Source organism: Eumetopias jubatus, unplaced genomic scaffold (assembly GCF_037043125.1).
Source record: "Eumetopias jubatus isolate StellerSeaLion01/CBP00866 unplaced genomic scaffold, mEumJub1_p1.0 scaffold_9, whole genome shotgun sequence".
Lineage (NCBI taxonomy): Eukaryota > Metazoa > Chordata > Mammalia > Carnivora > Otariidae > Eumetopias > Eumetopias jubatus.
Genome location: NW_028274815.1, coordinates 117,379,887 through 117,401,935, shown reverse-complemented (window position 1 = coordinate 117,401,935; position 22,049 = coordinate 117,379,887). Strand labels below are relative to the sequence as shown.

The window sequence follows — 22,049 nt, the reverse complement described above, 5'->3', positions numbered from 1 at the left end:
TTTTCTTTAGTGGAGGCTGGAGGTTTTAGTTGGCAGCCACGTGAAATAGGTGGGTGGGGCTTCGGGAATCTACAGTTGGTGTTGGGGATGGACACCAGTGCAGGAGGCTTAGCTGCCAGATTGTAAATACATGGACTTCATGTGTACCTGTAATGTGTACTTTATAGTGAAAAATATCAGCGGCTCCGGGGAAGATAACTTTGGGTTATTCAGCACAAAACATGCTGGGAGTTTTGTGCGCTGACTTGCAGGTTCCGTAGGAGAGGTTTCTGGACTCAAACTGTCCTTGACTCCTGGATTTGCAGAGATGATTTAATGTAAATTGTGGTAGTCAGGAACCATTCCGTATTATTCAAGAATAGTGTAATTCCAGTCAGTATAACCTGAGAAAAAATGTAATTGGAGCTGAGGGATTGTTGAAGGAGGGACTTGTGACTGGAGTGTTCTTAGAGCTGCTTGCTTGAATGGTTTAAAATCGTGTAGTTTTTGTAAAATGCTGTATTAGTAAAATGAATTGCATTGGACTTTGTTACCTAGTTTATATTGTTAGTATTTCAGAGCATTTGCTGTTCAAAAATGTCCTACAGGTCTGGACATACGGGCTGATTTTGTTTTGTTTTATAGAAATGTAATACAAAACTGGTTGTACTCGTTTTTGAAATTTGGTGGTTTTGACCGAATAGACCATTTCTGGATTTAGTGGGAAGTAATTGTGTTCAGGCATTTTCCAAGAATATTAAAAAGTTGGGAAGAACTGCTACAGGTGGTTAAAATAATTTTATGGTAATTTTTTAAGAAAATGAAATGTTTGGCGTGTTTATATAAAGGTTGAGGACGTGCTCAGTATTATTGCTGGGAAATTTAACGAAACGGAATGCATATTATATCATCTTTATATGCTCGATTAAATACTTATTTTGTTTATGGATTGTAATGCATAATTTGTGTTTGTGTTCATATCTGTTAGGTGAAAAATGTGAAGCTTTAGAAACCATTGTGGTAGTTACTTGGAACCTATCGTTATGTGCTAATATCAGCATACTTCTGGCTTCTTTCACTTTCTTGTGACATGCCAAATGTTTTGATGATTGCATATTGAGAGTTTGGGGGTTGTTGGTACGGTTTTTAGATGTGAAACTTGATTTTGTGGACCAGTGTGTGTTCCAGGTGCTGGAATCCAGTGACAATGTTCAAAACGTTTTTATTCCATTTCGTAGAGAGCCACTCCCATCTTTTGGTTTAGATGAATATTTTCTTCTATAGATGTTGTAGAAAGAATTTCTAAATGTCAGTAATTGCACAAAAGATGCTCTTAGATATCTCTCTCTAAAATCTAGGGACTGTCGTCCATTTCTATATCTCCTGTCCCGGCCACAAGTCCTTAATAAATGTTTGTAGTATAAATGAATGTTGTTAAATGTTTAGGTCAACTAAGCAGAAAAATAACTTGATCTAATTTATAGTTTATCAGATTTTACTACCACCACTCATATACCTTTTGGTTTGCAACGAGTTTATTTCATTAAGTTTCAAGCAACCTTTTAAGTCTTAAGACCAACAGTGAGGGTGAATATGGTTGGCTAGGTTAGAAGTGATATTGTTGCTTTTAAGTTTAAATCAAGATAATGAACATATTTGTTGGCATTTGTGGGGGGGATTGAAAAATAATATTATAGTCTTTTTGGCAGGAAGACTATATATCTTACTTAGAAATGTCTTTTGGTTTGCCACTTTTGAGAACTTTCTGGAGGTTAATGGGAAAGTTGAGTAATGAGCTGTCTAAAGGATTCATGTCCCTCAGTGTCAGAAGAATTGTTTCGTTAAGAATGATCCCAGAATCTGAAATGTGATTCATTTGGGGATGGGGACAAAATCAAGTGGATGAAGCTGTGTTTTTTTCCATAATGCCTACCATAATATGATTATGCGGCTTATAGCATTGTGCCCATTATGATTGGTTCTCTGTTGCTCATCTCTGAGGTGACTATTTGAGGGGTGCTGGTTTTTGTATTTTTTCAATCTAAAGAACTTAGCTCTGCTGTACCCTGGTTATTGTTGACTAAAGACTGACAACTGAACAAAGTTAAAATTCACTTTTTGATGTTTATCACCAGATGAAGAGTGGAAACAATTAAGTGCAACTGATTTGTGCTTTGGCTTCCTGTTAAAAGAGGATTGTTGTCAGACATTTTACTCTGAAATTCCAAGTGATTGAAATGACTAGTAAATAAGAAAATATGCCGTGTCATAATAATATGCTAAATGTTCATAGCAGATATTTGTAATTTGTTCGTGTATCGTATTTCTTTAGCTGAAGCAAAGCCACTATGTTAGGACTAAGTCCTAACAAAGTGGAAAAGTATACTAGAGCAACCTTTTGTTTTAAGATCTTCTGAAATATATCAGTGAATTTAATGGCAAATCAGGCCCATTTTCTCCTTTGTACCTTTATGCTTTACAAATAGGTAAAACGTGTTTTAGATTGTTTTTGTTGCATAGAACTGTTTCAGTCTTAATCCTTCTAAAATTCACCAAGTCTTAAGGTGGTTGGAATGGATTTTTCATTTTGGGATCCTGCATTCTGTTGCTAGCTGACATTTAGAACACAGGAATGAGTAGTTCCTGGAGAACAGTGGTGCCTCTATTAAATTATTGTGCTCTTTACAAAGTGAGGTGTTGAAAACAAAAGTACTACTTCAGTTCTCAGTTTCTATTTACTTTGTCCATTCAAGGGAGAAGTGTAACACCAAGAGTTATGAAGTTCTAGTTTCTAGCCTGAACTTTCTGCATACTTTTCTTTGGTATGGGTTGATGTGGGCCTTCCCCTTTGCTTAAATAGAAAAGATTCATGAGTTTATTTCTAGATTGATTTTGTACTTTAAATTGAACAACGTAAAATTTGAGGCATTTGCCGAATTCAGCTGGAACGTCAACTTTTTCTTGTGGAATGAGATTTTCCTTCTTGTTATAGTAATTTCTGGCAGCCGTTTAGAAATTTTTGATAGTAGGTCTAGTGTGTTCCCTTTGGGCGTAACTGGCTGACTCTAAACTTGTTCATATCCAGATGGACATTTGGAGGCTTCTTGGGTCTGGAAGGGAAGAGGCTGAGGAACCTGTTTCCCTTACCTTCAGGGCACATATCCTGGCCCCATACCAGACCTTTTGAATTGTAATCTCCAGTGGGGGATCATCTGTGAATCATAAATGCTTAACCAGAAAACTGTGGTTCTGTTGGTTATAGAGTCAAACTTGTACATTTAGAAAATATCATAAAATTCATGCTCTTCCTCTATGCTCTTGAGCATAACCTTTACCTAAAAGCAGGCTTTTTTGTGTGTTTCATGTTTCCCTTTGTGACCTGTTAGATAAACTTCTAGGTGTGGCTTTTAAATAAAGAGTTTTAAAACTCTTTAGACCTAATTAGAACTGATTTGTACAACACATAAAAAATTAATACAGTGCTCTGGGCTTTTGAAAGCATTGCTTTTGACATGTGCGTAGCTTTTGTGACAAAACAATCTCACTCTTCAGTAATTTGAGTAGTTGTCTAGAAGATGTTTAGCTTGTCCTTTAGAAAAAAATTGGAGTAACACTAAAATTTTTTAATATGTTTTACTTTTTGGTGATGAATATTAAGCTCACAGGTGGTATCTCGAACTTGAAAGATAGTTAAAAATGAGCATCGTTCTAAGTAGTGTTCTGTTGGTAATCTTGATACTTAACCAGTGATGATTTTCTTGTTTCTCTGAATTAAAAAATGATCTTTTTGAATGTAGTTGTTTAATTATTTGGTCTTATATATTGCTTGTGAATTGTTCACAACTTCACCAATTTGGGAGAAATTCCAGTAAGAGATGAGTGACTCATTTTTACTTTGGGGAGTCTTCTTAATATGCCAGACATTTTTAGGGAATTTTTTTTTTTTTACAAGTTTCTTGGAATAGTTTTGGTGTTAGAAGGTAAAGAAAGCACTTTTCCTTAAGATTTTGAACCCCAGGGGTTTTAAATAGGAATTAATCATTATAGCCTGAGCTTTCACTTCATTTATGTTTCTCAATGCTTGATGCTATTTTGGTACAAAGGAAAATATTTTGAAAGAGCAATTGCAAGAATTTCCATAAGTACCCTTGAATTGATGACTTTGTCTTTTGTCTTAGAACTGTTTATGTGTGAACTTGTGCTTTTTCATCAAGTGTTTGGTGGGACCTGAGGAAATAGGTTGTAGTTGGACTTGTATTAATGGAATTTTCTGGACTGGTTTAATCAAGTGATAAAAAGTAATTACCAGGTGTGAAGCTGAGCGTTATGACTGTTTTAGTTTTTAATTGATTTCATTCTTGGACTAATTTATGGCACATTCTTGATGTATATAAATACATAATGTTTTGAGAAATACTCAAATTTGAAAGCAATACCAAGTAACAAGTATGTGTGGGATTTTGGTACATGTGGTTTCTTTCTTTCTTTCCTTTTGTTTTTTTAATATGCATTCTAATGAAGTACTCCGTGGTGGTTTCAGACTCGCCTTCATAATATACAGTTCAGTGTGGCCTGTGCGTGTTGTTTTGTGTTTCCTGCATTGATTTTTGCCTCCGTTTATTCTCTATTGCAGTCTAAAAGTTGGTTTTAATTGGTTGCCCACAGGATTGACTTGGCCTCTACTTCTTGTTAAGAAAATACATCTCTTGTTTTATCAGGTAAGAGATTTTGAATAGAGGGTTTGTTTTTATACAAAATAAAATGAGACAGCTTATTTAGTAACATGAAAATATGTGTAGTAACTGAATTGTGGGGGATTTTCTTTTTCTTTTTTTTTAACAGTCTTATCTGAGGGATGGGGGTGGGGTGGACTGGGTGCCTTGAACAGTTGTTGCTTTCTTCGGGGTTCAGTTTTATATGGATGCATTTCTTCTGCTGAATTCCTGATTATTAGGCAGTAAGCTGTTTTTTTCCCTCAGGGTAGCATTCCAGACTTACTACAAATATAGGTGCTTGTTATTGGTATGGTTTTTTAATATTCCTTAGAGGTAAAGGTGTAGATAATGGGTCATATGTTTTAGAGTACCTATTTTGACTTGGAACTTTAGTGATTGGGATCTAACCCTCTTGTTAAATAACAAAGGTAGGCTCAAGATAGTTGAAATGACTTACCTGTCAAACAGGCACTTAGTAGAAGAATAGCATATCTTATTTCATATTTTTTCAGAACCTAAAAACTTTTCTCTTTAGATGGCTCTATGAATAACTCTTGTGTTCTTTGGTTTAATCCTCAGCCCTTTTCTAGCTGGTAATCTGGGCAGATTTTTCAATATCATGATTTCATTTGTACCTTGTGCAGACTTTCACTAAAGCCCTTCTCTTAGTAGCAGATGGTTTTTTGAGAATTACTGTGTCTCTTTAGCCCTGTGTTTAATTTTTGTGTTCTTGGGACTATATTAAATTCCCATTTTACTGTCCCAGTGCAAACTAACATCTCTCTATCTCTCAAGTGTTTGGGTGCCTAGATTACTTACCCATGATTGAGTGATTAAGTGATCAAGCATTTTTTTGAAGTTGAACAGGAATGCTGTCTTACTTTTGCATGTAGCCAATATGCTACAGACAGTAGGGAATGAGAATTTGATTTAATGTCTTGAAATCTCGATGAGCTTCCATATAGACTGCTAAATAGTCGTAAATAAGAAGAAAAGAGTTTGTTGGTGTGATTTTTTTTTTTTTTTAGTATTAATTTTTCTTGTTGACTCTTGCAAACCAAAAAGGAAAAGCTTCCCTCCTCCCCCAAATTTCTAGTGTTTTATAATGGTCTCACAAAGAGCATTTTCTGTTTGCCAGTCCATCTTCATTAAATTTGAAAGTGGCTTTTATTTTTGTGTATGTGTGTGAGAAAACTATCAAAGCCAAACAGTACATTTCTGTTTTGTGTACAGCAGTCATATTGGTTGAGATATAATTACAGATTTTGTTTTATCAAATTAATATTCACACAATATTTGACATTGAAAAACTGCTTTCGTGGAGTTACAGGATTCTTAGAGCTTGCAGTAGCTCTTTTAATGTTCCTGTTTGGGAAGTGATAAAACCAAAGCTCGAATCATTTATAATTTTTCTGAGGTCACAGAACTGGTTTAATAGGTTTATATTTAAAAGTTGATTTTTTTTTAATTTTATTTATTTGTCAGAGAGAGAGAGAGCACAAGCAGGGAGAGCAGCAGGCAGAGGGAGAAGCAGGCTCCCCTGCACTCTATCCCAGGACCCTGGGATCATGACCTGAGCCAAAGGCAGCCACTTAACTGACTGAGCCACCCAGGTGTCCGTTAAAGTTGATTTTTTTTTTTTTAAGATTTTATTTATTTATTCATGAGAGACAGAGAGAGAGAAGCAGAGGGAGAAGCAGGCTCCCAAGGAGCAGGGAGCCCGATGCGGGACTCGATCCCAGGACCCTGGGATCATGACCTGAGCCGAAGGCAGACGCTTAACCATCTGAGCCACCCAGGCGCCCGTAAAAGTTGATTATTAAGATGACTTGGAAAACACCCCATGTTGCTGATCACATAAATTTCAAATTAATATTTTTTCCAGTCCCAAGAATTTGTTTTATATCACTTTACAAAGGGCTTCCCTTGCATTTGCTCTTGGAAGTCATAACAACTGAAATACTGAAATTTTATTTAAATCTGGGAGAAACTTCTCCAAAAGAGAAAGTTCAGAATGGGACTTTATTTAAGGAGACCAGTGAGCTTCCAGAAATACCACAGGAGTTATATTGAGTAAAGACTGTAACAGTCACTGAATAAAGTTCATACCCTTGTTCTTTTTTAAAACAAAAGCAAAACCAAAAAATACCCTTTTTTCGTTATCAGCCTTCTTTGGGAAAAACGAGACTTTTTTGAGTGTGTATGTGTGTTTCTTTTTTTTAATGGTGAGTTTGGAAATAAGTCATTGGATCTGAGTTTTAATTAAAACAGCTATGGTGAATGGCACTGCAACCAGGTTCTACTTTTTGGAGTGATGAATATAGATAACTAAGATTTTGGCTATTTTATTCAGTATTTCTTTTGGATTCTTTGTATGTATTAACCTTGTCTGTAATAAATAATTCCATATATAGTTTTCTTTAATAAATAGAGCTGTAATGCAGATTGAAGAGTTTTAGGTTGAATATGGAATCCATTCTCTTTTGAGACTTGAGTCTACTTTAGTGTTAAGTATTATTTGTAATTCATTAGTATTCCAGTTTTCTGTTTCTGTTTTGCATTTTGAGATTGAGTCATATAAAATGACACTGATAATTCTACAAAGTTGTCATGTTTATAAGGAAAATGCTAAGCCACTTTTAAATACTAACTTTGATACATCCTTTGCATGTTTTTCCCCTGCAGATTGTTCGACTTTGTGTCCTGATTTGACTTACACATTTCTTTTAAACCTTACTGAATAATTAGTGGTCTGAATGATGTAATTGGTGATTCTACTTCTTATGGTGGTTTTTTTCCCCCTGAAACTTTTGAGTCATGGGACTGAACTTCTAATTGTTTACAGAATTAATGCCTTTTGGAAGTTGAAATTGTCTAGGTTTTACATTGTAAATGGCACATAATGTTCAGTTTTTAGGATATTCAAATAAAAAAAACCTGCATTGCTTGTGATAGTTTGAGGGTATATTTGAGGGCCTAATATGGTAGCTGGTCAATCTTGTAGTTAAAAACTTGGTGTGATAAACAGGAGTCTGACCTGGCCGTTGCCTTTTCTCATCTGCAGGTGTGTGTGGTTTCAGCGCAGCATGGCTGTGGTCATCCGTTTGCAAGGTCTCCCAATTGTGGCGGGGACCATGGACATTCGCCACTTCTTCTCTGGATTGACCATCCCTGATGGGGGCGTGCATATTGTAGGGGGTGAACTGGGTGAGGCTTTCATCGTTTTTGCCACTGATGAAGATGCAAGGCTTGGTATGATGCGCACAGGTGGTACAATTAAAGGGTCAAAAGTAACACTTTTGTTGAGTAGTAAAACGGAAATGCAGAATATGATTGAACTGAGTCGTAGGCGTTTTGAAACTGCCAACTTAGATATACCACCAGCAAATGCTAGTAGATCAGGACCGCCACCTAGCTCAGGAATGAGTGGAAGGGTAAACTTGCCTACAACAGTACCTAACTTTAATAATCCTTCACCCAGTGTAGTTACTGCCGCCACATCTGTTCATGAAAGCAACAAAAACATACAGACATTTTCCACAGCCAGCATAGGAACGGCTCCTCCAAATATGGGGGCTTCATTTGGGAGCCCAACGTTTAGCTCAACCATTCCGAGCACAGCGTCTCCAATGAACACAGTCCCACCACCACCAATTCCTCCAATCCCAGCGATGCCATCTTTGCCACCAATGCCGTCCATTCCCCCAATACCAGTTCCTCCTCCGGTACCTACATTGCCTCCCGTGCCTCCTGTGCCCCCTATTCCCCCAGTCCCTTCTGTGCCACCCATGACCCCACTGCCACCCATGTCTGGCATGCCACCCTTGAACCCGCCACCTGTGGCACCTCTACCTGCTGGAATGAATGGCTCTGGAGCACCTATGAATCTGAACAATAACCTGAACCCTGTGTTTCTGGGTCCATTGAATCCTGTTAACCCTATCCAGATGAACTCTCAAAGCAGTGTGAAACCACTTCCCATCAACCCCGATGATCTGTATGTCAGTGTGCATGGAATGCCCTTTTCTGCAATGGAAAATGATGTCAGAGATTTTTTCCATGGGCTCCGTGTTGATGCAGTGCATTTGTTGAAAGATCATGTAGGTCGAAATAATGGGAACGGATTGGTTAAGTTTCTCTCCCCTCAAGATACATTTGAAGCTTTGAAACGAAACAGAATGCTGATGATTCAACGCTATGTGGAAGTTAGTCCTGCCACAGAGAGACAGTGGGTAGCTGCTGGAGGCCATATCACTTTTAAGCAAAGTATAGGACCTTCTGGACAAACCCATCCCCCTCCTCAGACACTTCCCAGGTCAAAATCGCCCAGTGGGCAGAAAAGGTCAAGGTCAAGATCACCACATGAGGCTGGTTTTTGTGTTTACTTGAAAGGGCTACCATTTGAAGCGGAAAATAAACATGTCATTGATTTTTTTAAAAAGTTGGATATTGTGGAAGATAGTATTTATATTGCTTATGGACCCAATGGGAAAGCAACTGGTGAAGGCTTCGTAGAATTCAGGAATGAGGCTGACTATAAGGCTGCTCTCTGTCGTCATAAACAATACATGGGCAATCGCTTTATTCAAGTTCATCCAATTACTAAGAAAGGTATGCTAGAAAAGATAGATATGATTCGTAAAAGACTGCAGAACTTCAGCTATGACCAGAGGGAAATGATGTTAAATCCGGAGGGGGATGTCAGCTCTGCCAAAGTCTGTGCTCACATAACAAATATACCATTCAGCATTACCAAGATGGATGTTCTTCAGTTCCTAGAAGGAATCCCAGTGGATGAAAATGCTGTACATGTTCTTGTTGATAACAATGGGCAAGGTCTAGGACAGGCATTGGTTCAGTTTAAAAATGAAGATGATGCACGTAAGTCTGAACGCTTACACCGTAAAAAACTTAATGGGAGAGAAGCTTTTGTTCATGTAGTTACTCTAGAAGATATGAGAGAGATTGAAAAAAATCCCCCTGCCCAAGGAAAAAAAGGGTTAAAGATGCCTGTGCCAGGTAATCCTCCAGTTCCAGGAATGCCCAGTGTGGGAATGCCCAGTGCGGGAATGCCCAGTGCAGGAATGCCCGGTGCGGGAATGCCCGGTGCGGGAATGCCTGGTACGGGAATGCCCGGTGCGGGAATGCCCGGCGCGGGAATGCCCGGTACGGGAATGCCCGGTGCAGGAGGTGAAGAGCATGCCTTCCTGACTGTAGGATCTAAGGAGGCCAGCAATGGGCCTCCATTTAACTTTCCTGGTAATTTTGGTGGGTCGAATGCCTTTGGGCCACCACTCCCTCCTCCAGGATTAGGAGGGGCCTTTGGTGATGCTAGGCCTGGTATGCCTTCAGTTGGAAATAGTGGTTTGCCTGGTCTAGGACTGGATGTTCCAGGTTTTGGAGGTGGACCAAATAATTTAAGTGGGCCAGGATTTGGAGGAGGCCCTCAGAATTTTGGAAATGGCCCTGGTAGTTTAGGTGGCCCCCCTGGCTTTGGAAGTGGCCCTCCTGGTCTTGGAAGTGCCCCTGGGCATTTGAGTGGGCCACCAGCCTTTGGGCCTGGGCCTGGGCCTGGCCCTGGCCCAATTCACATTGGTGGTCCCCCTGGCTTTGGATCTAGTTCTGGAAAACCAGGACCAACAGTAATTAAAGTGCAGAATATGCCCTTCACTGTGTCTATTGATGAGATTCTAGATTTCTTTTATGGCTATCAAGTGATCCCAGGCTCAGTGTGTTTAAAATACAATGAAAAAGGTATGCCCACAGGCGAAGCCATGGTGGCCTTCGAATCTCGGGATGAAGCCACAGCTGCTGTCATTGACTTAAATGACAGACCTATAGGCTCAAGGAAAGTAAAACTTGTCTTAGGGTAGCTGTTCACATCAATTCTTTATAGGGTAGATTTTCATAGTGCTGTGATTAATGCATCCAGATTGTTTTCCTAGTATTTCCAGGTTAGAACCTGTGGATTGTTTCAATTGCATATAGATTGGTTTCTATAACATAGAGCATTGGTTGACTGTTTACAGAAGACTCACTACCAGGATAAATACTGCTGTATGTTACAGTAAAGCTGTCTGGGGAGAACACAAAAATGATTTTGGCGTACCATTAGAGAAACCATTTGTAAAACACAAATGACCACATAAAGTTTATCAAGGAGTTTAGATTGGTTTTGTTTTATACCATATGGGATGAAGAAAATAGAAATGTCAATAGAGCTCATTAAGGGTGCTCTTGCCAGCTGCTGAAAAATAGAAGTTGGCTACTCTTGGAATTTGGTTTAAAGCTGGACAGATTTGCTTTGTTATAGGGTCAAAGCTTTGTCTAAAGTCCTCATTTTCTTTTAAAATTGAATAAAATCTCTGTATACAGATTCACTGTATGTACCTTTATTGCTTCTTGAGGGTTCTTGCTGTATAGAGAGTCCTGCTTCTGAAGTTGCTGCTTTTTTGTTTGCCTAATTGACTCATTTGTAAATGAGCAGAACTGTTTTGTTGTTGTTGTTGTTGTTTTAATATAAAACTCCACACTTGGTTTGTGCTATAACCTTGAACTTTGATTTCTAATGTCACACTTAAAACTGTGTGAAATAAGTACTTTTGCCACAAAAATAAAATATGGAGTCCTCTACCTACCAGAGCCTTTTTGGTTTGACCGCCATGTTTTAGTTTAGTCAGTTTAAAAATTGTTCATGTTGTTTAGATGGCATTGAAAACCAGATACTACTTCTAATAATCATTGTTTAAGATGCCAGATTTGAAGTCCTGTCCATGATGGACTAATGTTTTGGCAATTTCCTTCTGTCCCAAATCTGTGTGAAATTTTGGCCTGTAACTAAACAAAGAGGGTCCATTTATAAGAAAGAGCATTATATTTAGGTTTTTTAAAAACTGAAGTTGAAATTGTTAGCTTTGTTAGTAGTAGTGTTATAGAATAAAAGACTCATAAGCTTTTCCATAGATGTGCATTTAATCCTGTTACTTGGAGGCTTTTTGGTCTAGTTGTTTGATCAGGAGCCTGTTCATAAAAATTCTTCATACAGAGTACAAGTGCAGCTGCCAGAGGGGAGAGAATTGAGACTCCTTGCCCTTTCATACTCTTCTTTGGTATTCAGGACACTAAGGCAGGAGGACCACATGGGTTCTGGTTGGTAAGTGTCCTTGTCATGAAAACATTTGCCTTACAACATCCTGCTCACTGCTACAAAAGGCTCTACTTATGGTTACTTTTCTTCTTAGTTAAAATGCTCTAAAGATGTGTCACATTATATTATAAACATATGGAATGGGAGATTGGTGAGATATCATGAAAAACAAATTTTGTCTTTTACATGGGCCGCTGTCTTGGTTTGAAATATCCCCAACATTTCCTGCAAATCAATGTACTTACAAAGGGGTCAGCCTTTTAAAAGAAGTATTTCCTATTAAAGAAAATAGTGCCTTTTTGGTGTTGCAAGTTAGTGGAACACTGAAATACAGCGTCTCGTGTAATTTAGAGTTAAGAGTGGCAGCAGTTTCATTGCGTGATAAGATTTGGAAAGCCTTTTCATCACTACAATCTTAGAGGATTGACAGTACAGGATTTTTTGTTTAGGGAAAGGATTGTTTAGACTTTCAAAGAAGACATGGCTGTGTTGTGGGTCTTTTGACAATTCATGAATACAAATTTGCTTTGACAGATCACTAGATATTGCCTCCTCAACTAAAAAAGCAATATGATGTTTATATATGCTGTTCAATTAAGTTTTCTGTTAAGTAATCATTTCTCATTCCAAAGACCAAGTGCAGAAAACTTCAGCGCTGCTTGGGAGTCTTATTTCAACTGCAGATTATTTTCCCATTGGAGAGCTGACTATTTTCATTTTAGAAAAATGGGTTGTTTGAAGATGAAAGCCTTTTATCTTTTTTCACAGTTTATTTTGGTTATATGTTCGTACAATCTTATTAAATATTTCATATACTTTATTGCAACTACTTTGTTATTTCTACATCTTAGATAAATGCTGAAAAGGAAAACGATTTCATTGTTCATCAAATTAAATAAATTAAGAAAATAGTGGTTTGTGTAGAATTTGGAGAGAACTATGTTTCATATTTGGTTGAGTCACAACAGTGCTTCTCTCGTGAAATGTAATTAAATGCTTTGCCCTCTGGAACTTGATTTTTGTGTATCTGAGACTTATTAATAGAGTGCTAACTGCTAAGCGTACTGTTCATCCTGTTATGGGCATTGGAGTTTGAGTTTAAAAAAAATTCTTGAAAATATGTTCTGTGCAATCACTCATACCTCTCTTCCTGCAAATTTTCTCAGAAAAACTAGGTTTGGGGTGAAAATGAATTTATTTTCTCATTTGCTTTGTATGGTATGAAGGATTTGTAAAGCTGCTCAAAGTTGTGTGCATTTGTAAACACTATCATGATATTTTCAATTTTATGTGTAAATTTTGTCTTTGGTGACTGACATGAATGGAAGAGAATCTTTTCCATTAGGTTTAATTCCTCCCACCCCCTTGCCGGGGTGTTTTTGGATTTTTTTAGTTTAAAGGATTAGAGATATCTACGAAATGTATTTTATAAGTAAGCAAATTTGTAAACTTTTTCTGAACTTCAGTGAAACATTTAGTTCACAAGCAAAATTTGGAGGTGTATTCTGTGTTTAATACTGTAGTTTGGATGTACAATTATTAGTGGCTTAAAAAAAAAATGCAACACTGTTAAGTGAAATGTAGTTCCTAGCTTTGTGCTCCAAGTTGTCAAAGCATCAACCGTGAAAATTTCATTAGGGAAATTTTTATTCAAAATTTCAGAGAGTAATGTTCAGTGTAATTAGGTCGGTCTTAACCCACTGGATGAAAATCTAGGGCTGTATATGGACATAAGCAAACATAACTTGGATAAAATAAGGATCCATGAAAGCCTTAATCAAACTCAAAGTCCTTTTTATTGGATTCTGTCATTGTGTACAGGTGTGGGTCAAATGTTTAAAAATAAATCCACTCATCAATTTCAAGAACAGTTAATGAGTAAAGAAACCATAAAGTTGCTGCTAGTTAAATCTGTAAAGAATTTCTAGCAGTGATCACTTTTAAAACTTATTTCCCACTCTTGCAAAATTAACCACATTTAGTTTTACTGGCAGTTCTATGGTAGTCCAAGCGTTAGAAACCAAACACAATAAAATGATTCATTGCCAATACGGCCACAACATTGCCAGCAAATACTGCCGTGGCATCATTCAGCAGAGGTTTTTGTTTATAAAGATGAAGTCTTGAATACTGTTCAATAAACTTGTCACAAAATAAAAGAGGCTGATGCTTTTAATGCTTTACACAAGAGTACTCTACTGAGCTATACCATCAGGGTTTTTTTGTTGTTGTTGTTGTTGTTTTTTTAAAACTCCTACAAATATTTTGTGCCTTTGGAAAGGTGGATTTGGTGATCTTGGAGGTAACCATTGTTGCTATCCTTGTCTGCTAATGGTCAAGTGTGGAAAGAAGATACCTGGAACGGCAGGGAGGAAACTTGATTCTAGGTCAAATCTGTGGTATCCACCTTTTCAGACTTTTATCTTGTATGCTTTGCTAGCAAGCCACTTCGTTATGTGGACTCAGAAAGAACCAGAAACCAGGTGCTCCTTTTTACAGAAGGTGTCTTAAAGGGGGCTATGAATTGTCTTTTTAAAAAACTGATTACTTTAAGAAATGGGAAAAGAAATCTTCAGAATACATTGTCAATTGCACATCTAATTAGAGCTTTTTCTTTTCTGTTTACTTTTGCATTAGTATGTGAGGTATTTTGAGGTGGGGAAGTGGGGAGAGGAATCAAAAATACTGCTGCTTTCTGACATTGATGTTCTCGTTTTGTCCCTTCCACATTTGTTCAACTGCTGAAAAGTAGCAAGTGAAAAGTTTCCATTAACTCCGAAGTCCTTTAAAAAAAAAAGCTGGATTGGAGTTGCAGAGAAATTAGTGGGCTATTCCTTTTAACCAAAGCTCTTGAAAAATATATATTAACTTTTACCTCTATCATGAGTTTTTAGCCTGTATTTTGAGTTTCAATACCCAGGTTGTTTTAGAGGGGTTTAGACTTAAACATACTTAATTCCAGGTGGTTGCTGAACTGTTCTAAAATTATGAAGGTTTGACTAAGCATTTGAAAAATCAGCTGATACCCAGATACCCAGAATGGCCTTTACCATCTTAAAAGGATAGATTGTATGCTAATAATATGTTTTGTTTTCTTGCTCAGGAGAAAAGTCTCACTTTAATTCATTGTTGTCTGCTTTCCAGTGTTTTACAACAAGAAATGGTTTATCAGTTATGAGCATCACCACCATTCTCCTTAACCCCCAAAAGTAGAGCGTTTATAGGATATGATAGAGTCCAAACTTAACAACTAAAAAAATTGCTTGATTTCAGTTTTGTCTTTTTAGTATAAAATCTGATAGATCACATTGACTTACTCTAAAATTTCTGGAGTGAGTGTATTCTGGTTGTGGCACAGTTCTCTGATGCTGTAGTGACTTTTCTGGAAAAACCCTTCTGTCCGACAGTATGAGCAAGTTCATCTCTTAATGGTGCCTGTTCATGTAAATGTTAATTCTTTATTGTGCTGTTACTGGATTTATTCTTGTTGCCTTGTGCTACTTTGTGCCAGAGGATCTCACAAGCATCTTAGAATATGGCTCCTTTTCTGGATCAACATAACTAAGAACGAGCAACTAAGGTGGCACTGCTTTTCTACATACTGCTCTACTACTGAAGAGTCCAGAAGGGGCAAGAAAGCCACTTGAAAGCATTCTAGCTCCAGGGGCAGAAGGGCAGCACTCTCAAAATCTGGGGGCAACAAATAGTGCTGGGCAAAATCTCATTAACCATTATCTTTTAATTCCGAGAGGCCCAGGGACCTTCCCCTAGTGAAAATGTTGGTAGTTAAGTCCTAGAGACTAAGGAAACACCAGTTGTGGGTTAAATGACACAGCAGACATTGGAATTGGCATCCCAGCTGTACCAGACATCTGGATTCTGATTTTAGTAGCTTAATGTTTGAGGTCATTTTTCTTAGTGAGCCAGTGGCTTGCTATTTCATGTTGAGAGGAGGAGGAGGTGACTATTGGGGAAAAATAGGGCCATAACCAGCAAGAGAACATAATTCATTATGGACAGTCAGATATTGAAGAAGCATAAAACACTCCCAGGAGTGAGCTGTGCTATATTCAAACAGGCTGCCCCTTAGTGTTTCATTCCCTCTCCATGCTGATGCTGCCAGTTTTCCCCTTTTTCCTTGCTTATAATAGTAAGTCCGTTGGTAACCAGGGCTATGAGTTTCTCACTGCTATTTCTGTAGCCTAGCCGCCTAACTTGGGGTGGGGTGGGGGCGAGGAATGTGAACTCACTCACAGTTCTTGATTAGTGAATAAGATTCATCACTTAAGCATGTGTGTTAACATGCCAGATGTAACGGCCACATTATGCTACCGTAAGTCACCTGTTAGTCTTTGCAGAGTGGGGAAGGCTTAAGGGTAAAGATATTCAGCTACTTAAGGGGTCTTAAATCATACTAACTGGTGCTGCTGATTTCATTTTTCTTTTGTTCCACTTGGGAGTGAGTTAATGCTATCCTCCACTACACTCCCCCACATACTGTGTTGCTGTACAGAGATGGTTATGTCCTTTATATATAACTCCCTTCTGTGGTGTGGGCCTATGGGACCAGGAGGTCCCTCTGCTATAAATCTGGCTAAAGTGGAAAGACTAATGCAGCTCTTATTTTCTGAAGTAGATACTGCCAATTATCTTTGCTTCTGTGACCACTGAATTGACAGGTTGGAATTGGAAATGTCTGTTGCCTCCAAGCTTTTAAGACAGTTTTACATAGATAATCAGCTTAGCCATAGCAGTAACCCATGTTAACTAAATTTTTTGAGCCGTGTTACACACCCAGCACTTCCATGCTGTGATAGAAAAGGAAGCAAAATAAGATGCTTGTTCTTAAAGACCTAAGGTTTTAAATTATACTAAGTGCTCTGTTGTACTTGTGCATGTACGAGGTACACTCATGTCCTACAGGAACTGGATGGATAAGGGTTTCCTGTATAGTTGCTAAACAAGTATGATGGAAGTATAATGGAAGCCTTGTGTGTAAGCTGAGGAAAGGCATGATCTCTAACCAAGATTCTTGGGGACACAATATGTTAATTTAGTAAAATGAGATGTTTAATAGTGTGAGGGAACACAGTGGCACTATCTAAAATGTGTTTGTCCTGGAAGCTCTTAAAAGTGTGCTATAACAGTGTAGCCTGAGTGGCGTGACTGAGCTGAATGGTGAGTAAGGCAGGCAGGTGAAGGTTGTACTGGGGTGTCCTGACCTGCCAGAGGGATAGAATCTTTTATCTTTTTAATAACCCTTTGATTAGCTGCCATATACCACTTCTTACAAACAGATGGCCTAATAAGACATTCATAAACGCTCCAGAATTAGGTGAATTTCCCCATCAATTTCACCACTTACACAGTCCACTATCTGAAATTGGTTCTTTTCTAGTTTTGCATTGATTTGATAAGAGTTTTAGCTTTTCTATATTAAATGTCCACCTTCTTGTTCTTGTTTTTCTAGACAAGTGCTGTTCCAAGAGAATTTTTTTTAAGATTTTATTTTGAGAGAGCTTGTGAGCAGCGGGGAGGGGGTGCAGAGGGCCAGAGAGAGAATCTCAAGTAGACTCCACGCTGAGCATGGAGCCCAAAGTGGGGCTCAATCTCACGACCCTGAGATCATGACCTGAGCTGAAGTCAAGAGTTGGATGCTTAACTGACTGAGCCACCCAGGCGCCCCACCACTGTAGCTACTATTAAATTTAAAAAGCCGGCTAGTGGCTACTATATTGAACAGCACAATTCTAGATTCACAGAGCAACAGAAAATTTATTCTTCCATATCTGGTCTTTGGAGATCACCACGCTAGGCAACACTGACCAATAGAAATAAGAGTCATTTACGTTATTTAAATTTTTCTAGTAGCTATGAAAAAGGCAAAAAAAGCCAAGTGAAATTAATAAATTTTAGCCCAGTATATCTGAAATGTTACTATTTCAGTATATACTCTATAAAAATTATTGAGATTTTTTTGGTACTGTTTTCAATTTATACTTTACAGCACATTGTGATTTGAACTAAGCATATTTCAAGTGCTCAATATCCACTTGTGGGTAGGAGGCCATCCTTCTGGACAGTACAGATTTAGAATATGAGAAAAGTTATCCCCTGTCATTTCTGTTAGCTGTGTTGCGTCTTTCAGCTGTTTCTTTACTTTTGAGTATTTGAATTTTATTGCATTCCCCCTAACCTTTCCCATTCCTGTTATGTTGGCAGTTTTTTTGAAGCAGTTAACCCAGTTACCGTTTTCATGGGCTACAGTTACCTTTTTCACTGGCTAAAGGGTCTTATATTGTGAAATTATTAATCCACCAGAATCCAGCAGCAGAACTAGAATTTTCCCCATCCCCCGCCGGTCCCCGCCCTGCACCCCATCTACAATGGCAAATGGGCAAGTCATTGTATGTCTGTCATGCAATTTCCATATTAAAGCCCCTTCTCAACTTCCCTAACGTACAAATTCTGAAGAACAACCCATTTTAAGACTTCCTGTGTATCCCAAATGGATTTATTCCTTGCACTATGAAATGGGTAGTTGGCACTGTGAACTTGCATAGTGCAAGAGGGACTTGCACTATGAACAATAGGTAGGTTTCTTTACCCAAGGCTCTGGTCTGCTGCTTTTCACTTGGCTTCTTTATGCCATAGATTATATTGCACACTGGAAATGCACAGGCTCTTGCTGATGTCCTTGCCCAGGAGATGCTCAGGAAGGTGGTCCAGTACTGTTCTTATACACCTTACTAGGCTCTTTAAAAGAAGGTAGATTAACGGAATGTAGATTTCAGCAGGGCAGACTGGGGGCAGAATTGGCTGCCTAGTAGGTATTCTCTGAAAATTTTGATAAAAATCACATTTTCCTCAGCTGAGCTCTACTTTGCAGAGTTTGTGCTTGTTATTTAAGGTTTATTCCTTTGAATAAACTTAAGTTCTAGTCCTATACATGTGGAGTCTAGCAGTTCCTCTATTCCTGCCCTGATGGGACATATAGGGGAAACATGTGGTGGATGCAGAATTCTTTTCCCTCTAGTATAAGGCTAGTTGGTGTAGGTCATGGGAAGAGGCCACATGAGCCTCACTGCTCATGTGGAGTAGGCAAGGTGGATTTCAGATTGGATTACAAGGTGTGAGCTCTTGCCAAAATGGATGGAATAGAAATCATATTCTTAAGAGTTGTGGTTCATTAGTTACTGTATGTCCCAGGATTAGTCATTTTCTTTCTCTGGCCTCAGTGTTTTAGGTAAGATTAAATAGATAATCTTATTACGCCCAGTTTCAAGGTTCTGTGATTCTTTGAACCCAGCCACTCTGTTTCTTTCTGGAAGTTTGTAGGTAATTTGAACCTTAAACTACAGAAAGGTCAGTGGAACTCAAAATTTTGGTCTGGTTACTGCTCTCCTGCTTTTTCTGAGTTGGATAGTCTCACACTGCAGCTTGAGAATTTCATTAGGAGAGAAAAGTAGGGAGGTTCTTCATTCCCACCAGTTAGGTCCTCTGGAGCAGGTAGACCAGAGGCATTTTTCTTGGTTGTCCCATGAACCAACAAGTTAGATAATGGTACAAAGGATCCATTTATGAGCCCTGAGAAGAGGAGCAGTTAACACATTATTGGGCACTTACTCTGTTAGTGTCAGGAAGGGGATACTTTGCATGGTTGCATGGTTGGCCTCATTTTATCCTCACAATAACCCTGTAAAGTTGACACTATTATTATTTTCCCCACCTTACAAGTGGGGAAATCCAGGGGAAGATAAGCAAAGTAACTTGCTCAAAGTCTCATTAATAGTAAGGGTAAACAGAGATTATTCAGTCATAGGCTGCCTGCCTGACTCCAGAGGCAGAGCCCCTCCTTCAACCATTGCCTGTCCCTGACTTGGGAGATGTGGGAGGCCACTGGCAGCACTCTTCTGTCAGGGGTCTTGAGCCTGCTGGGGAAGGGATTCTGGTCTTGCTCCAGTACTCCGATGTTTATTTTGAAGTAGGCAGGTGGAGGCTTCGTGTAAACACATTCAGAGTCCTAGGGGCAGAGAAGAACTCCCACTTCAGTACTGTCCTGTCTTGCTTGAAGGCCATATGTTCTTCTTCAGTTTGCTTCTTTCCCCATATCCAATTTGCTCCTCAAGCTAGGTTCTCTTTGAAGAGTTGGACACAGGTTGTTCAACTTGGGGTAAGTCTTCTGGGGATGTTGTAGTTTGACTTCCAAACTTTTTTGACCTTCACAGAATATAGCGGGATGGGACACCCTGTGACCATTTACTGTACCATATTTTCCTGCTTTTCACTTTTTGTGTGACATTCACATTTTAAGCTTTATAGTATTGCCAAATACGGTAGCAGCCAGACTACTTAGTATTAATGTGGATCTAAACTAAATTATTGCTTAAAATTTTAGTTTTAAATACAATTTTTGTAGCCTGTAGTCATATGTGTGAAAAAGGAATGTATAGTTTTATAGTAAGGATTTACATATTTGGTTCAGTTTGTGACCTGTGAGGACTGTCTTTGGGGCTGCTAATTTAAATTTGGGGAATCTCTGAGTTATAAAGGGATAAGCTGGGGTAAAGAAAAACTTGTCAACCTTACCCATGTCCCTTGAGGCAGAGAAGGAAAGGAACAGTGGTGATGGGCGTAGTTCATCTTTTCAATCTGAAGGGAAAAAGAATATTCCATGGGTGGTGCTCTGCCCATTGGGAGCCTGTGGAGAATTTCCTGATTGGCTTTCAAGACTTGATCGAGCATCTGAGCTGCTCCAGCATGCCAAGGTAGGCAACAGGAGTGTGATCATGGCTTTGGTTTGTTGAAGGAGTGATCCTGGCACCCGGACATTGTGGTGCTCTATTCTTCCTCTTCAAAGCCTGGAAATGGGATTGAAGGCTGGTTCCTTTCTTTGATAGGCTTTTGGGAAGGGAAGAGGGCAGTGTAATACCTGAACATGAAAGACCAATGAGTTTCAGCTTGACTGGCACTGAATTGGATCCAGGAGAAGAGATGTGTTCATGGATTTATGAAGACCAGAATTAGAATCTCCAAGGCAGGGGAGGGGATGCCCTAGAAAATGGACAAGTCACTCCCTTTTAGCAGAGTGAGTTTCCCTATCAACAATGGTAAACCAGCTAGCTGTGGGAAGGAAAGCTCTGATTTTATCATTTGCCCAATTTCTGTGGCTTAAAACTTTACCAAATTCACTTACAAAATTACTTAATATTTAACACTTGTCTCTTGTAAAACCATACAAGCCTGCTCCAGCACACTGCTGCAAGCCTCCCTCGAGGTGCTTTGAATTGCTATCATGTGCTTAGGTCTATGCTGTGCGAAATAGGAGATGCTGAAGCAGTGTTTGTTCTAAGGATGTTATTTTACAGACAGGTGAGGAGCTGGAAAAATTGACAACATAGTTGTGGTGTGGATTGAGTATAGTAGTCCAGAGTGAGAAATTGTTGAGAGATGGAGATATTGTGAAAAAGAGCATATGAGAGCTAGGCTTGAAGGATGATGATAATAGCTAACACTAATTGGTAATAATAGTTCTAGACTGTGCTAAGCACCTTGCATACATTATATGAATCTTCCAAAAAAAGATGATATCCCCCACTTTTGAGGAACCTAAGGCTTAGTATTTTGCCTAAATTACGTAGGTAGGACATCATTTTGGTGGGTGTGTAGTAGTATCTCATTGTGGCTAGGGAGAGACATAAGGCCAGTATTTGGAGCCTGGTCATTTTCACCACAGGACCCATATTCTTTCCCACTACATCACGTTGCTGGTGGATATAAGAAGGAAACTTCTTCAGGAGAGGAGGGTATGACTATAGTCCAAAGTTCTAGACAAGATAGGAGTCAGAATATTTGAGTTTTGGTCCTCATTTTGTTTAGCCATGTATGTGACCTTAGCTAAGTCACATTTTACCTCTCTGACTTGAATTGAGGGACTTGGATTTAAAGGATCACTCAGTTCCTTTTTATTTCTAACAATGGAGAAGAGCAGAGGAAAGCAACCTACAAGGGAGAGCAGAAGGGAACAAAGCTTCAAGTGTTAGAAAGCAAAAGCAGAAAAGATTGGTCCTATATACTTAGTTGTTTCTGTTTGCAGTTCCTGACTAGCACCAAATGGAAAGGTTGGGAGTGTTGGGAGCACATAGAAATAAGCTAGTCTTCTGTGTTGAGTGTTCCTAAAAAGCTCATTTCTCCCCTGATGGCTTCAG

General features: G+C 38.7%; 2 protein-coding genes across 8 annotated transcripts in view; both read left to right on the top strand.

Annotated features, from left to right (window-relative positions):
- The window catches only part of CPNE1 (copine 1), a 34,943-nt gene that overhangs the window by 1,072 nt on the left and 11,822 nt on the right, over positions 1-22,049 (top strand). Inside the window, exon 2 of one of the 7 annotated variants that reach the window (XM_088026761.1) lies at positions 4,645-4,697. The exons of 4 other annotated variants lie outside the window; for them this stretch is intronic. Coding sequence is in view for 1 of the 3 variants with exons in the window: in XM_028118813.2 (XP_027974614.1) it covers positions 9,561-9,575 (15 nt within the window). In the remaining 2 variants the exon portion in view is untranslated. Of the gene's footprint in view, positions 1-4,644; positions 4,698-7,811; positions 7,902-9,508; positions 9,576-22,049 lie in introns of those variants that run through there. 2 more of the 7 variants (XM_028118818.2, XM_028118813.2) reach the window with 2 other exon arrangements.
- Positions 4,613-11,074, top strand: RBM12 (RNA binding motif protein 12). Its single transcript, XM_028118812.1, has 2 exons — positions 4,613-4,697; positions 7,759-11,074. Exon 2 carries the CDS (start codon positions 7,781-7,783, stop codon positions 10,565-10,567), a length of 2,787 nt encoding a protein of 928 aa, XP_027974613.1. The 5' UTR covers positions 4,613-4,697; positions 7,759-7,780; the 3' UTR covers positions 10,568-11,074.